The 14639-nt window shown below is 41.9% G+C and overlaps 1 protein-coding gene across 6 annotated transcripts in view; it reads right to left on the reverse strand.

The window, feature by feature from the left end:
* Myo5a (myosin VA) overlaps positions 1-14639 on the reverse strand; it is a 155787-nt gene that overhangs the window by 20360 nt on the left and 120788 nt on the right. For 2 of the 6 annotated variants that reach the window (XM_037210948.1, XM_037210947.1), the window contains 5 exons: positions 12067-12147; positions 10488-10686; positions 8374-8448; positions 6671-6764; positions 2429-2575 (listed from right to left, as the gene is read on the reverse strand). In XM_037210948.1, the coding sequence (XP_037066843.1) occupies positions 2429-2575; positions 6671-6764; positions 8374-8448; positions 10488-10686; positions 12067-12147 (596 nt within the window). The remainder of the gene's footprint in view (positions 1-2428; positions 2576-6670; positions 6765-8373; positions 8449-10487; positions 10687-12066; positions 12148-14639) is intronic. The other 4 variants (XM_028865129.2, XM_037210950.1, XM_037210949.1 and 1 more) reach the window with 3 other exon arrangements.

Genomic DNA, 14639 nt, shown 5'->3' on the forward strand with positions numbered 1-14639 from the left:
TTCCAAACCTGAACTGTGCTCCACATCATCTAGCCCTGTTCTTCCCCATGCTCAGCTCACTCTGCTCCAAACAAGTCTCCTTGCTGTTTGCTGAATGTGCCATGGCTCCCACCCAGGGCCCACGTCCTTGCACCTTTTCTGCCTTGGATGTTCTTTCTTCAGGAGCACACCTTGTGCCTTGTTCTCTTTAGCCACTGTGCACAGAACAGGTGTGTGCATCAGAGAGTGTTTCCTGACAAGTTTATAGAAACTGTATGCCTGTCTTTCCTCTCTATCCTTTCGCCCTTTCCACCACCAGCCCCTAAGCATTTTTGCTAAATGAAGATCATGTTGAAACTGAAGCACTCGGAACCTATATATAGCACTGAGCTGAGAGCCACGAAGGAGGAATGTCAAATCAGGTGTGATCATCCATCCCATTGCTGTCACCATGGCAGCTGGCAGGAGAGACCGGCAGAGGCTGAAGGCTTTAGTTTCACAACTACTTAGGGGTTCATGTGTTCGTTCCTTCTTTTACTCCCCTATACATTCTTCTTAGAGGCTCACACTCAAGGCCTTAAGACCCCCTCCAAATGCCTCTTCCATTCCTTTTTCAATTATCCCATCTTTTCTGTACTTTGCTTGGATTTTTTCCTTAGTATTTTTTCCTCCATATTATTGAATTGTTGTCCTAAATACAGTTAGTCATAAACATTTCTGGGGAATGAAAACAGAAATTAAAAAACCTAAATGGCTTACAATAGTGGCATCCAACTGCGGTTACACTTGGGAATCCCTGAGACATTTTCAGAACAGTACTAGACGTGGCCAAACTCTTTGCCCTGGAAATTTCAATTGACTTAATTTGGGGTCGGGGGCTATTAACACTTTTAAAGAGCTTCCTAAGTGGGCTGAGGATATGGCTCAGTATCTGTCTACTATTCATGTGGCCCTGGGTTTGCTTTCTCCCCCTACCCCCCCAAACACGACCTTCATATGCTGGTCTTAGTGGAAGCACACACAGACTTTAGTATTTGGGAGTCAGAGACTGGAGTACTGTGAATTCTAGGTTAGCTTTGGCTACATATCAAGTTCTAGGCTGGCTTGGGCTATATACAATGAGACCCTGTCTCAAAGCCAAACCAAAACAAACCAACATTCCTGATTAGTGTTAACATGAAGCCAGAACTGAGAGGCTTGGCTTCAAGGGAGCCTTGCAGATGGATCCTAGACACATGTTCTCCACTTTGGTAGTGAATGCTCAGTAAGGATTCTACCACAGCACTACAATGCAGTACAAAATGATGACTCATAAAACTTCATAGCTGGACCTGCCAGTGGCTTACATCTATGGCCTTCGCTGCTCAGAAAGCTGAAACTGGATGGTAACTCCCAGGAGTTTAACATAAGCATGGACACGACAGGACCACTGTCTAAAAAACAGAAGTGTTAGAACTTCATTTTTTAAAACTTTTATTTGTTTTATGTGTGCTGTGTGAGGGCCTGTGACACAATGTATTTGTGGAAGCAAAGGACAGCCTACAGGACTCTGCTTTCTCCTTCTACCATAGGCCAAGGGACTGACAGGCTGGGGCATGGCGGGCACGGCTCTGGCAGAGCTTGCCCTTCTCCCCATTCCCTCTGCCTTGCTAAAAACCGTTAGATTACATTCCTAAAGCTAGCCACCAAGGTCTAGTCCCTTATTTGGACACTTCCTCTTCAGGAGGCTGACCACTAAGGTCCAGCTAACAAAGTACTGAAGTCCAGCAATCAAAAGCCCCCTTTGGCTCACTTAATTAACATGCCTGATTAAAACCAAACATTTCATCCTAACACAGGGTTTCCCCTTGTACCTATAAACTGCCATTTTTCTTTTCTTTTTTTGGTTTTTCGAGACAGGGTTTCTCTGTGTAGCTTTGCGCCTTTCCTGGGACTCACTTGGTAGCCCAGGCTGGCCTCGAACTCACAGAGATCCGCCTGGCTCTGTCTCCCGAGTGCTGGGATTAAAGGCATGCGCCACCACCGCCCGGCAACCTGCCATTTTTCTATGGGCCACATCTGTCTCCCCTTTATCCAGAGGCAGTCCTTTGTCCCTCTGGGACAACTATCCTTTCCCCATCTCCCCTGTTCCCTTCCCCTTCTCCCTCATCCTCTATCTTCTGTGTTTGTCTCTTATTCTCTGCCCTCTGTCCCTCTGGGACAAATAAATCTCCTTTGTGCTGAGAACTTGGTCTTGGGGGGCTGGAGCTGATACCGATCTTTAACAATAGGGGTCCCTGGAACCAAACTCAGATCATCAGGCTTGATAGCAATCACCATTACCCACTGAGCCATTTTGCCAGTCAAGAAAATAATTTTAAAGACTATGACATCATTTTCAAACCTAGTGACTAGCCTTTCCAGCACTGACCTGGCTGGAAGGGATCTTACCCACGCAGAAAGCACTTGCCTAGAATCAGGTTCTTAACAAGCTTCTGCTCATCCTCCCGTTTGTACTCCAGCATTCCTTGGAAATCCTTCTCTTTCCGGGGAATATTGACTGGCCGGATAGGCTCATCAATGATCTGTCCTGGAGATATGTTCTCCATCTGACCCACTTCCGGAGAAACAAAAAAGGAGAGAAATGTTTGTCAGGTAGAATAGTTGAAACTGGGTAAACAGCAACATCACAGGGTAAGTCTACTCTAACAGCCACAGAGCCTGATACACAAGTAGTAACATCAAAAAGCTACCCAGAGCCGGGCGTTGGTGGCACACGCCTTTAATCCCAGCACTCGGGAGGCAGAGCCAGGCGGATCTCTGTGAGTTCGAGGCCAGCCTGGGCTACCAAGTGAGCTCCAGGAAAGGCGCAAAGCTACACAGAGAAACCCTGTCTCGAAAAACCAAAAAAAAAAAAGCTACCCAGAAGCTGGCAAGGGTTTTGTTGGTTTTGTGTCAGGTTTACTTTGTAATAAGATCAAGTATCCATAGCACAACAGAAAAGTCCCCAGCATATGCAATTTAGCATATTTGCTAAGGAATCTTTAGCAACCAAAAGCAGTTAAACAGATTCAGACTTTCGCTCGCAGAATGGAAAAACAGGGTGGGAACGGCAGAGCATGCCTGTGATCCCAGCACTTGGGAAACAGTCAGGTAGATAAAGCATACAGGGTCAGCCTCAGCTATACAGGCAGTTTCAGGTCAGTCTCAGCTACACGAGACCCTGTCTCAAAAGCAAGCAAGCAAACAAACAAGCAAATCTCTCAAAGAGAAGAAAAGCATTCTAAAGGGGATGGCAGAAGCACATGTTAGTTCTAAGAATCCAATACCTAGTCATTAAAAGCAAAAGAGCATTGATTTCAAATTTACCACTATCTCGAATTCAAACTATATCAAGAGAGTTAGTAAGAGAGTATTAGCACAAATTGATGTGAAAATGCCTAAAATCAGGTTTAGAAGGGCTCCCTCATAAGGCTAACACCTTTCTTCTGCTGACTTCAGTCATGTGCAAACAGATGATGTCTCCTTTGGAGGGCTGCACAATGAGACACCGTCTGGGAAGCAGAGACCTTCCCCAGACACTGAACCTGCAGGCATCTTCTTGAACCTCTATCCCTCTGAGAAATAACTTTCTGTGAGAACTGTATTTGCATTGTGTATAAATCACCAGCCAGAGCAGCACAGAAGGACCGAGTCAGCAGTCACTTAGCCTGCTGCTGTGGTCCAGGCGTTCTTCTAGAACCTGCAGCAATTTCTAGTTTCATTTTTTAGATTCTCACACACCAAAAAAGGAAATACTCCTTAACTTTTTTATTTTTTCCTGGAAAAGGAAAGCAATTCAAAAGAGTCTCTAAAATTTTGCCTCTTCTCTCCAAAGTACCACGAAGATCTTAATCTCAGGTTTAACCAGTTGTCAGACAATTTCTTACAAGTAGAGAAATTCTGGAAAGTTTGATCTAAAGTAGAGGAACCTGAAGGCTGAGGTTCCAGACTAGAACATATCAGACAGGGTATGGGTAAGTCACTGTGGTTTCTGGGCTTTTGTTTGTCTTGGATCAAAACAGTTACTGCCTTCTAGAATACTTTCAGGTCGGATTTTTTTTTTTTTTAATGAAAACCAAGACGTAACACCTACTCCTGGATTAAAATAGAGCATCATGTATACCAGATTTTGAAAGACTCTCTAGTTAGCTGTATAATTTCTGCTAAAAATTATACATGTTGGCACTTTTTCTTTTAAAAAGTTTGCTTTTTTAAAATGTGTCCTTAATTAAATAAAACCCACAGGAGAGGCAAGAGTCTTGCTGTTTTAAATTAAGGCAAAAGGGTTTAAATATGCTTTAACATTTTTAAAGAACAAACAAACTTTGATTATTAGAGGTGCCTTGGTGCACAGAGACTGGCATTTTTCTGTAAAACGCAGACCTGGAGAAGAAGAGAGACGTGGTGGAAGAGCTTGTCATGCTGTGTCTATTTCATTTTATCCTCTAGATATAAATCATTAACTCAAAATATAGACTTACATTAACAACAAATAAGTCTTTTCTTGTTTAACCCACACTAGTACAAACGTTTTTTGCTTGCCTTTCAGGATAGTTTAACTGAAAGGTTAGATTTCTAATTGACAATGCCAAAAATGAATAGCATCTTGAGATATTTTAACTTCTCTCTTCAATTACATTTCAAAGGTTGAGGGTTTAGCTCATTGGTAAAACATACATTTTAAAGAAAACTGATTTAAAATGTGAAATAACAATGGCTTTTATATATATTCATATTCACTAATGTTGGCACAGTTTAAACGATACCCTTGTTGTTATAGCAATCCTCTGCTGTCTTATCATGATGCCCAGTGCAGTGTAAAGGTTCTCTGAAAAAAGAACCTAGATTTTTAAGTACTGCCAATGAACATCATAGCTCATGTGTGCAGACCTGGAGTTTCCAAAGATTTTTCTCCTTGTGTTTGTATGTATGGGGTGTGTGCATGTTCATGTGTGCATGCATGCACGAGGGTGCACATGTGTGTGTGGAGGCCTGAGGTTGCATTGTGCATCTTCCTTCATCTATCTCTACCTGATGTATTGAGGTGGGGTCTCTCTCTGAACCCAGAGCTTGCTGTTTCAGTTTGTCTGGTTAGCCAGCTTGTTCTGGGGACCCCTCTTTAAAACTAGGGTTGCAGGCAGCTGCCATGCCTGACAACTTTTTATGCCCGTTTTGGGGATGAGGTTCTTATAGTTTTGTGGGAGGGGCTTTATATGCAGAGACATCTCCCCAACTGCTGCAGTTTTAAAAGTTTTAATGTAGTATATGAGTCATGTAATGCTAAGGGTCTATATGAAATATATGGCTGTAATCTTTCTGACATCTAAGCAACCATTTCAATATCTGGACATTAAAGAGAGTATCTTCTTCAAAGTTAACAATCATGATACTATGCTCTATCATAGGTCAGACACTGTGTTCCTTGTAACTGTAGGAAATAAGAGGTGATATCCATGCTCAGAATGCTCTTGGTCTAGCACAGAGACCAGAAATTCAAACAGAAAAACTGCTAAAAATATGACAGTGAAAAACCACAGAAAGTATGACCCAAACACGGGAGGCAGGGTCATGTGATCTATGGTGTGATCAGGATGCTTCTGAGGATGTGACAGGTGTCTTTGATCCCAAAGACTGAGCAGGGCTTGAGCAGGACCCCAGCAGTCAAAGAGAACAGTCATGATGTAATGTGATGGAGTGAGGCAAAGCAAATAGAGAAGCCACCGGATAGAATCTCCTGACTATCTCAAGTGGTGGGGACTCTCTACCCTTTGTGCCATGAGAATCATAAAGATGACAACTAGAAAATACGGCAGATGGCCAGGATGAGCATATCACTTGTGGTCATTTCATCTTTGAAACTAGGTCTCTAAAATGCCTGAGCAGTGATGTGGTTATTGGAATGAAGTTAGCATTTCTTGGTCTTTCTCAGCTAGACCTCAAGCACTTCAACTGTGTCTAGCACCTAGGAAGCATTCAATAAAACTTACTGAATTAACAAACTAATCCACAAGACAAGATTAGTATGTTTAACACTGGGTTTTTTTCCTCAAGGAGCTTATCTATTTCATATAGAAATAATTATATTTTTAAATTGTGTTTCTTTGTAATTATAACTCATGGTTTCTGATTAACACTTTTCTCTCTACTAGATCATGAGTTCTTTAAGGACAAGCTCTACCACATTTCTTTTCATATCTCTAGTAATAACAAGTAGGTTGTGTATAGCGCTTACTAGTACTATTCTAGATGCATCACCTACATGAACTCACTCAGTTCTTACATTATCATTCCCAGTGAGAATGTGGGAAAATTGAGACATAGAGAGGTTCAGCAATTTGCAAATATTCTGAGACTAGGAAGTGGGAGAGACAGGACTTGAACCTAAGAAGCTGTCTCTAGAATCCTTGCTCTTAAGCACATGCTATACTGACTAGGGCAGATACTGGCATATCAGAGATATTTGTTAGATGTTTGCAAATGAATTTTCTCTGTTTGCAACTTACTGTTATATTACTATGAAAATTATCCCCACATGTAGAAGTAGAAATTTCCACTCCACACAGGTCAGGATTGTCAAAAGTCATTTTGGTTATTTCTCTGAAAATTCACCTGTAAACCTCCTGAACAGGAAATAAAACTTCACAAATACTGTACAAATATATTTAAGTACCTTCTAGTTCACCAATTTTTTTGGCGAAGACTTTCAGTTGTTTTTTCAGTTTCCGGACAGTTTTATCCTGCTTCTCAAGCTGTTCCATCAAATCCTAAATCAAAGTGAGAATTGTATCAGAGAGATCAGAAGAGGCTTGGTCCAGGCGCAGGGGAGCACAGACAGAGTGCAGCAAGAGCACTGTTAGTTCACATCAAAGCTGCACAAGAGCTCGGGGTGGAGCACCGCCCGGCTCACGGGGCAGACGAGGGAGGTGCAGCTACACAGGGGCAATGCCAGAGCACACGGCGGAAGTCCCTTTACAGCGTGATGGAAGTCTTCCACAGACGCCTGTGCCAAGCCACTCACAGACAGACGGACGGACGGACGGACGCAGTGACTTGTGAAGGGGGACTGAGCAGAGTCTTGACGAGTGCATGAGAAGTTCTATGGGAGATCTGAGGACGGCTGCACTTCCGTAAAGACTGACGCCCCGTGTGTAAAGCACTGTTCTGATTTACCAGTTCTAAACTTAGCCTTAAAGCTTAAGAAACATAAAGAAGTCTGGGGAACTAAAGGTCAGCTGAGCCAGATGTTGGGGCAAACACCTTTGGTTCCATCACTGAGGAGGCAGCAGGGGCTGAATCTCTGTGAGTTCACAGCTAACTAGGGTTACATAGCAAGACTCTGTCTTAAAAACCAAACCAAACTACAAAAAAAAAGTAAGAAAAAGGATAAAGAGCTTTCTGATACATAGCACAAAGATGTATGCATATAACCCAAGTACCTGGAATTCTGAGAGAATTCAAGGCCAGCCTGGGCTATATAGTGAGAATGTCTCTGGCGGCAGGGGTGGAGGGTGTGGGGGTGTGGGGGGGTGAAGCTGCCTCAAGGTGATGGCCCATGGCTTTAATTCTAGCACTCAGGAGGCAGAGGCAAGTGGATCTCCATGAGTTTGAGTCCAGTCAGATCTACAGAGTGAGTTCCAGGACAGCCAGGGCTACAATAGAGAAAACAATGTCTCAAAAAATAAAAAAATAAAAAAAAAGAAAGAAAGAAGAAAAAAAGAGACTAACTTTGTATGCCTAATACAAAAAAATGAGGGGGGGGAGGGAGGGAGGGAGGGAGGGAGGGAGGGAGGGAGGGAGGGAGGGAGAGAGAGAGAGAGAGAGAGAGAGAGAGAGAGAGAGAGAGAGAGAGAGAGAGAGAGCGCCTGTACATTTAAAGCAAAGGCCAGACATCTGTGATGACTGGCTCTATTTAGTAAAGACAGGCAGTTAGAAACTCAGGAACTCCGAGGGAAGTGGACAGGACCAGACTAGGAAAGCTTAGAAGGAACATGAGCTGGTGAAGGTGGCTGTCGGCTGTCACTAAGTTATCGAGAACACCGTTAGAAACCGCTGGTTCATTCTCCAGCTCGCACAAGAGTGGATTCAGACAGCAGACTGGGGATTCAAGGGACCAGCTGCTAACGTCTCCAGTGCTGGGCTGGGCTTCCATCACACTGTAAGCCTTGGGTTAAAATCGAACCACACAGTGGACACAGGACACTGAAAGAGACGGCACACTGGCTAAGGAGAGCTGTGGAGGCTGAGGTTGAGGGAAGAGGTTTTGTGAAGACGCTGGAAGAGGCCTCCTAGGCAGCGGCAGGCAGCAGTGTGCTCTTCAGTTAGAGAAGGCTAGAAGTAGCAGAAGACAACGGAAAAGCACTGTGGTTTACATACAATCATCCTTTTGTAAAGTGAAATCCGATATGATTGATACTTCTTAGGGTCATCTGCATATAATTCCTCAAAATACTGAAAAAACAGGTACAATGGATATTTGTTTCTTGTATCTTTGAGGGAATGCTACCTCTCAGTAAAATTAACTTAAAATTACTTTAAAACACAGGTAATGAAACTATATCTACTCACAAGTTCCAATTTATCACCTGCCATTACCACGGCTTTTTCTAGTATAGATGAGTCTCGTATCTGCAGATCTAGTTAGCATGACCAGTGGAGACAGGTGATGGCCAGGATGCTGCTGTCATTCAGCAGGTCAGTAGAACAGGGGACCGTGGTACCCAGAGAAGGCTGACGTTTCGGTTCGCAGCCCTTTACTCCTCCCTCATTTGTGCTTCTCCCTAGCTGCTACACTGCTCAGCTACTAGCAGAGCAGCAAGGGCAAGGGAGGCAACACAATAAAAAAGGCAGGAGGGCTGTGAGCCCCCCACTGCCATCGGGAACCGTGGCGCTGGCGAGGGGCAGCATGGGGGAGGCCTGTGCAGCCCGTGCACAGGGGAGAAAGAAAGCCATGCCCATGTGCATTGGCGTGTTGTGAGTACATGTGTGTCTGGGGGGTATGCAAGGTAAAACTTCAGAAGCACTAAGCCTAGACATACGTTTGCCTTAATATTCTGCTCAAGTGCATCCTTAAAAAATGCATAAGGAAGACTGAGAAACTCTAAGTAGTCTGAAAAGGCCTATCTTTCCATACACTTGAGTTTGGTAATATTCTTTGAGTTAGCAGTCAGTGTAATGGCACAAGCAATGATCTGCAAAGGGCAGCCTAACACAAACTAATTAGAGTCTTCTATTTAGAGTGCAGGATTGATTGTTTCTGCATTAGGTACAAAATTTGCCAAGAATGTTAATAGTTCAGACAGGCTGAAGGGCAACGCTTGATTAACTTAGTGAATAAACTGAGAGCCTACCACCCAGAAAAAAAAAAACTATTTCAGAGATCACCTAGCAGTTTAGACGATGGTTCAGAAGCAAAGAATCTGCACAGTGATCAGTCAATATTATTCCACACATTGGTCAATTCTTAATCATCAAAAGCACTGTTAGATATTTAAGCAACAAGAGTAAAACACAACTTTTAAAGAACACTTTGTGACTGAGAAGGCTTCCCCATTGAGTAGTACGGTTCAGTCATGCTGGAAGAGCCCAGACAACACCCTCACCCTCTTCCCCACATTCCTACCATGGAGCTTCGCACATAAGACAGACTGGAGAGAAAATACTCTGGGTTGGCAGTTATCGCTAATGCAATTAGACCTTCAGAGAGATTCAAACGCTTTTATCACAGATCTTAAAAGGTGCTAATTTTTTCATGTCACTAAAGAACAGATTTTATGTAAAAATTGAAATTATAATATCTCACTGATTTTTATGCAATGAGTATATCTGTAAAATTTACATAGATTTAAAAAATTGCAAATATGTAATCAAAGTTATAATGTGATGGAGAAAGAAAAATTATAGAAAATAATTTTTTTCTTGGTAAAAACATTTTAAAGGAATGAGAAAAAAAGGAAAAGTCTTTGGAGTCCATGTCAGCATTCAGAATCTGGTAAGGGGAAAAGCAAAAGTACCCTCTTTACTATTGTACAAGTTCTGCTTAAAAGAATAAAATGTGCCAACCTCAATACTAGGCCTTCTACCCTGTTTTAGAAGCTCTGTCCAGTGTCAACCCATAGCCCATGCTTAGTTCAACCAAGAACCTTCCCTGGCTTGTCTGCTAGACAGGCTGGATGGCATCCTCACTGGATGCGTGGGATCAAAGGAAAATAATTTGTAGCTGTATCTCTCTGGTATTTAAAGCCTAGCATGTAGTCAGGGGACTTTCTTCCAGACACTACAGGTAAGGTCTGTGAGGGCTCAATTCTCCAAGAGACTGCTGTGAGAAACAGCCTGAGTGTAGTTTCATTACTTTGAATCATTTCTACCAGCATCTTCATATTTCCCTTTCTGTCTCTATGAGAGACAGAAGAGCATCTTTCCCAACAAGGAAGAGCTGTGCTTGTCCAAAAACAACACACAGCAGACCGGGGCACCACCACACTGCTCACCAGGTTTTCGTTGGTCAGCCGTGTGATCTCATGCTGCAGGCTGGCCTCAATGCGGGCCTCGGGGGGCAGCTGCAGGTTCTGGGCCAGCAGCTGCTGTTGCCGGTTGTTCTCTTCCTTCAGGCTCTGGATCTCCCCACGGAGGGCCTCGGCCTCATTCTCATGGCTCCTCTTCTGCGACTGCAGCTGGGATTCCAAGAGCCTGCGGAGAGGCCACACAGGTTTGTAGGGGATAGAACACCCCAAGTTCACACTGATGGGTGTGAATCTACATTGCTCCTTTGCAGGAATAGGAAAAGCGAATACTCTAGCATCTGTGCATCTCCTGATTCCAATGTTATGAAACTCAAGTGCTAGAAACACTGGCATTCTTTTGAATTGTATGAAATTGTCCTTAAGTTGGCAAAGATGGTATCATTGCCATAAATAAATGAATAAATAAATAAATAGCTGCATTGTAAAGGGCAAGATTACACACACCCAATCTAAAGGTCTAAATAGACCTTTAAAACACAGTTACTAATTTCAGGCAAAGGTAGAACCAGAATCATGTTTTTAATATTGTCCAGTTATCCAAGAACAGACAGGCTGGCGTGTAACTACTTGGAAACCCATAGATTAACCCAAATGGAGTCTAGTAGTTCTGTAAGTGTGTGTGTGTAGACAAAATTGTCATCTCTCCCCATGAACTTACATATCTAACAGAATCCTAACAAGATACAGCTTTTGAGCAAAGTTATAGTCAAGAATTAACTAACATGAAAAAAAGACACTTAATCCTGATTTCCTTTGTTATTAACTGCTGAGTAAAACTTACTCATGCCATTGTGAGCAAACTATTAATAGCAGACTAAAATATTTTAGTTATGATTTCAAGAAAGCTAGCCAACATCACGGAAGTTAATGCCAATGGTTACGGTTAGAACAAAGCCAAACAAGCATAGCCCATTTAACAGTGTAAGGATTTTAAAGTTATAATCACTAAAATGGAATTAGATTTTTAACACAGAGACATCACTAGGGAAGATGAATGTGTTAAAGAGAGACACAGCTAATTCTATGTTGTTCGTTTTTTTCTGGAAGTAAATTGCTGAGCTCAGGTGGTTATCCTGATTTCTCTGGCTTTGGATTTCACAATAACCACAAGAGACTGCTGAATCAGGCACCTGACAACACTTTTAGGCAGCATCACAATAATGAGAAAGTGGCCACATCTGTTACAGGAATGTGTATCCCAGATTGACACTTATCACAAATAAGCTACTGTCCAGGTAACAAGGACTAGTGGCCATGCTCCAATAACTTGTCCTAGTGAGAATCACAATTTTTAGACACTCACTCCTGACAGCACTGTGGGTTATATGAAGCAATTTGTATTCCTATAATCAACTTGAGCTTTAGCAGTATCTGTTAGTAGAGACAATTTTAAAGAAGGTATTTGGCTGCAGAGTCTACGTTTTATTGAGACTAATTGTCTCAGGAGGGCAATAAATGCACAAGACACAATGCATCAAAGTTGTGAGTCCACTGTTAGTAAGGAAAACAAGTTAATAACAATCCCCTTTGAGGAGACAGATATAACCTGTTGGCTTGTTTTAACCCTTCATAAACCAGCCAGAGCTCTCCATCCTCATTCAACTCCTGGTAATCCAGAGCAGATGATCTTCCATGGAAAGGAACACAATGCAAAACACAAAGGGACACGGGATGGGAGTGAGACGATGGTGGTCAAGAAAAGCACGTGACATTCCAGCATTTTACTAAATGGAGAGGACCATTTTTAGTATACAAATGACTCTACATAATCACAAAATTACCTTGGTTAATTAAAAAAAAATGGGTAAGAAGTTGCACCACAGATAAATGAAGAAATGAAAAGAAATGACTGGAAAGTGAGACATTCAATTTCTAATGTCTTATGCGGCTAGCCAGATGACCTTGCACATCAAGCATTACATTGAGGCTAACCATTACACATGTATGAAAAGACAAACTCTATGGCAATTTTCATAATCTATTTCAAAATGACAATTTCAATTTTCTTGATAGGAATTTATTTCAGCATAATCTGATTTCCCATGTAAACTTTTACAAAAATTACTGTACAAATAACATCAGACAATATCCAAAGTTCTCAGCTTTTGACATGTTTTTAAAAAAATTTATTTATTTAATTTATATGGTGCTCTATTTGCATATACACCTGCACGCCAGAAGAGGGCATCAGATCCTATTACAGATGGTTATGAGCCACCTTGTGGTTGCAGGGAATTGAATTCAGGACCTCTGGAAGAGCTGCTGATGCTCTTAACCACTGAGCCATCTCTCCAGCCCCTTGACATAGTTTTAAATTTTTGGATAAATTTAAATTTAAGATCTGGAGAAACTGCCTTTATTTCGGAGGTGTATCTATCACCTCTTATTAAAATAGTGGGGTTTATCGACAACATTTATTTAGTAACAGTTTTCTCTACCTAGGGTATAAACAGATTTTGAGGATTTGCTAAATGTCAGATGCTGTTCTTCATTCTTTCACTACCTTATCTGTTCTCCCTGTCACCCATGTTGTATTAATAGATGGTAAGGAAGTATCTGAGTTCAGTGCCATGTGATTTGAGAATCCAGGTTCTTAACCTTGACATACTTTTGTTACTACGTTTACATAACATGAATTTGAATGAATTCTATTTTCAATCTACCATCTCTCTCTCTCTCTCTCTCTCTCTCTCTCTCTCTCTCTCTCTCTCTCTCAAGAGTTATTTATTTCAGAGGTTTCAATTATATTATTATATTCTTATGACTTCAAAATTTATATCTCAGGCCATGTGTATTGGTGTTATATATAACTCAACTGCCTAGTGGGCTTTCTCTCCCTGAATGCCTCCTTGTCTGCTAAAATTCAGTATGTGTGAATCCATTCATCACTCCACCCTGGTCTCACGATCATGAAATGGCATCAGCACATCTATCTGAGTCCCCACAGCAGAAACTGCAAGCTTCTCTAGAACCCTCTCACACACCCAACAGACCACAAGGTTTCTTGACTTCATCTTCATACACATCTTTCAAAAATTCCCACTGTTTTCATCCCAAATGTCACCACCCAAGCTGGTGCTGCTATGACCAGTCAGTGGATTATGGCAAAGCCTCTTAACTGCTATTGCGCTTTCAATCTTGCTCCATTACAATCATTCCTCTATTTAAAACGATTCTCTCTAATATCTCTACACTAAAACTCAACCATTCTCAGTCGTTTCTCTAAGGAGCCTGTAACCTCTGTGAGAAGGAACTGTGTCTCTCTGTCTTCTGCTAGACTCCCACTATGTGGCCTAGTGTCTGGCATGAGGTAGGCACATTTCAGACCTGGTGATGGAACAGGTGAGTGGATGGATGGACAGCATACTACTACCCTTTCTATAAGATGTTCTTTTTGTTTTGTTTTGTTTGAGACAAGATTTCTCTGTGTAGCCCTGGCTGGCCTGGAACTCACTATGTAGACCAGGCTGGCTTTGAACTTACATAGATCTGACTGTCTCTGCCTCCTGAGTTCTTGGATTAAAAGCATATACCACAACAGCAGCCAGGCTAGTAAGATAATCTTAAATATAAAAGTTTATAATTAATTCATTAAATTTACATTTAACCAAGTACCTTTAAAAATGTACCTCTGTACCTTTGCCTGTAAATAAAGAACTATCTTATGTTTTGTAAGGTATATATATATTTAATTTGTGGGTATTTATGTATGTTAATCCTGGAGCTGTGTTATCAAGATAGGATACTAGGTCACTACAGGCCATGCTCCCTCAAAATGGTCCAGTGTGTAATTTTTTTCTGTTTAGAGTACAATGGCACTAAATCTCTATTCAGAAATAAGGTTGGCAGAAAGGCTAAAAATTGAAGGTATGAGTCTCTATTCTCCCATCTTCAAAGGTGTGGCACCCTTCCAGAGCTATATGGCTACCACTGATGGAATTCCAGGCACATACATCTTCACTTCTCTTCATGCTACATTTCAATTATTGAACACTGCAGTTGCCTCTACAAACCTTCAAATGGCCATTTTGAACAACACCCTTACTATGAAAGGATCTACCTAGGACAGCCTAAACTGAGCAGTGGCCCTTGACATAAATATCTTCCTATAATGTGAAT

Source organism: Peromyscus leucopus, chromosome 14, assembly GCF_004664715.2.
Source record: "Peromyscus leucopus breed LL Stock chromosome 14, UCI_PerLeu_2.1, whole genome shotgun sequence".
Classification (NCBI taxonomy): domain Eukaryota; kingdom Metazoa; phylum Chordata; class Mammalia; order Rodentia; family Cricetidae; genus Peromyscus; species Peromyscus leucopus.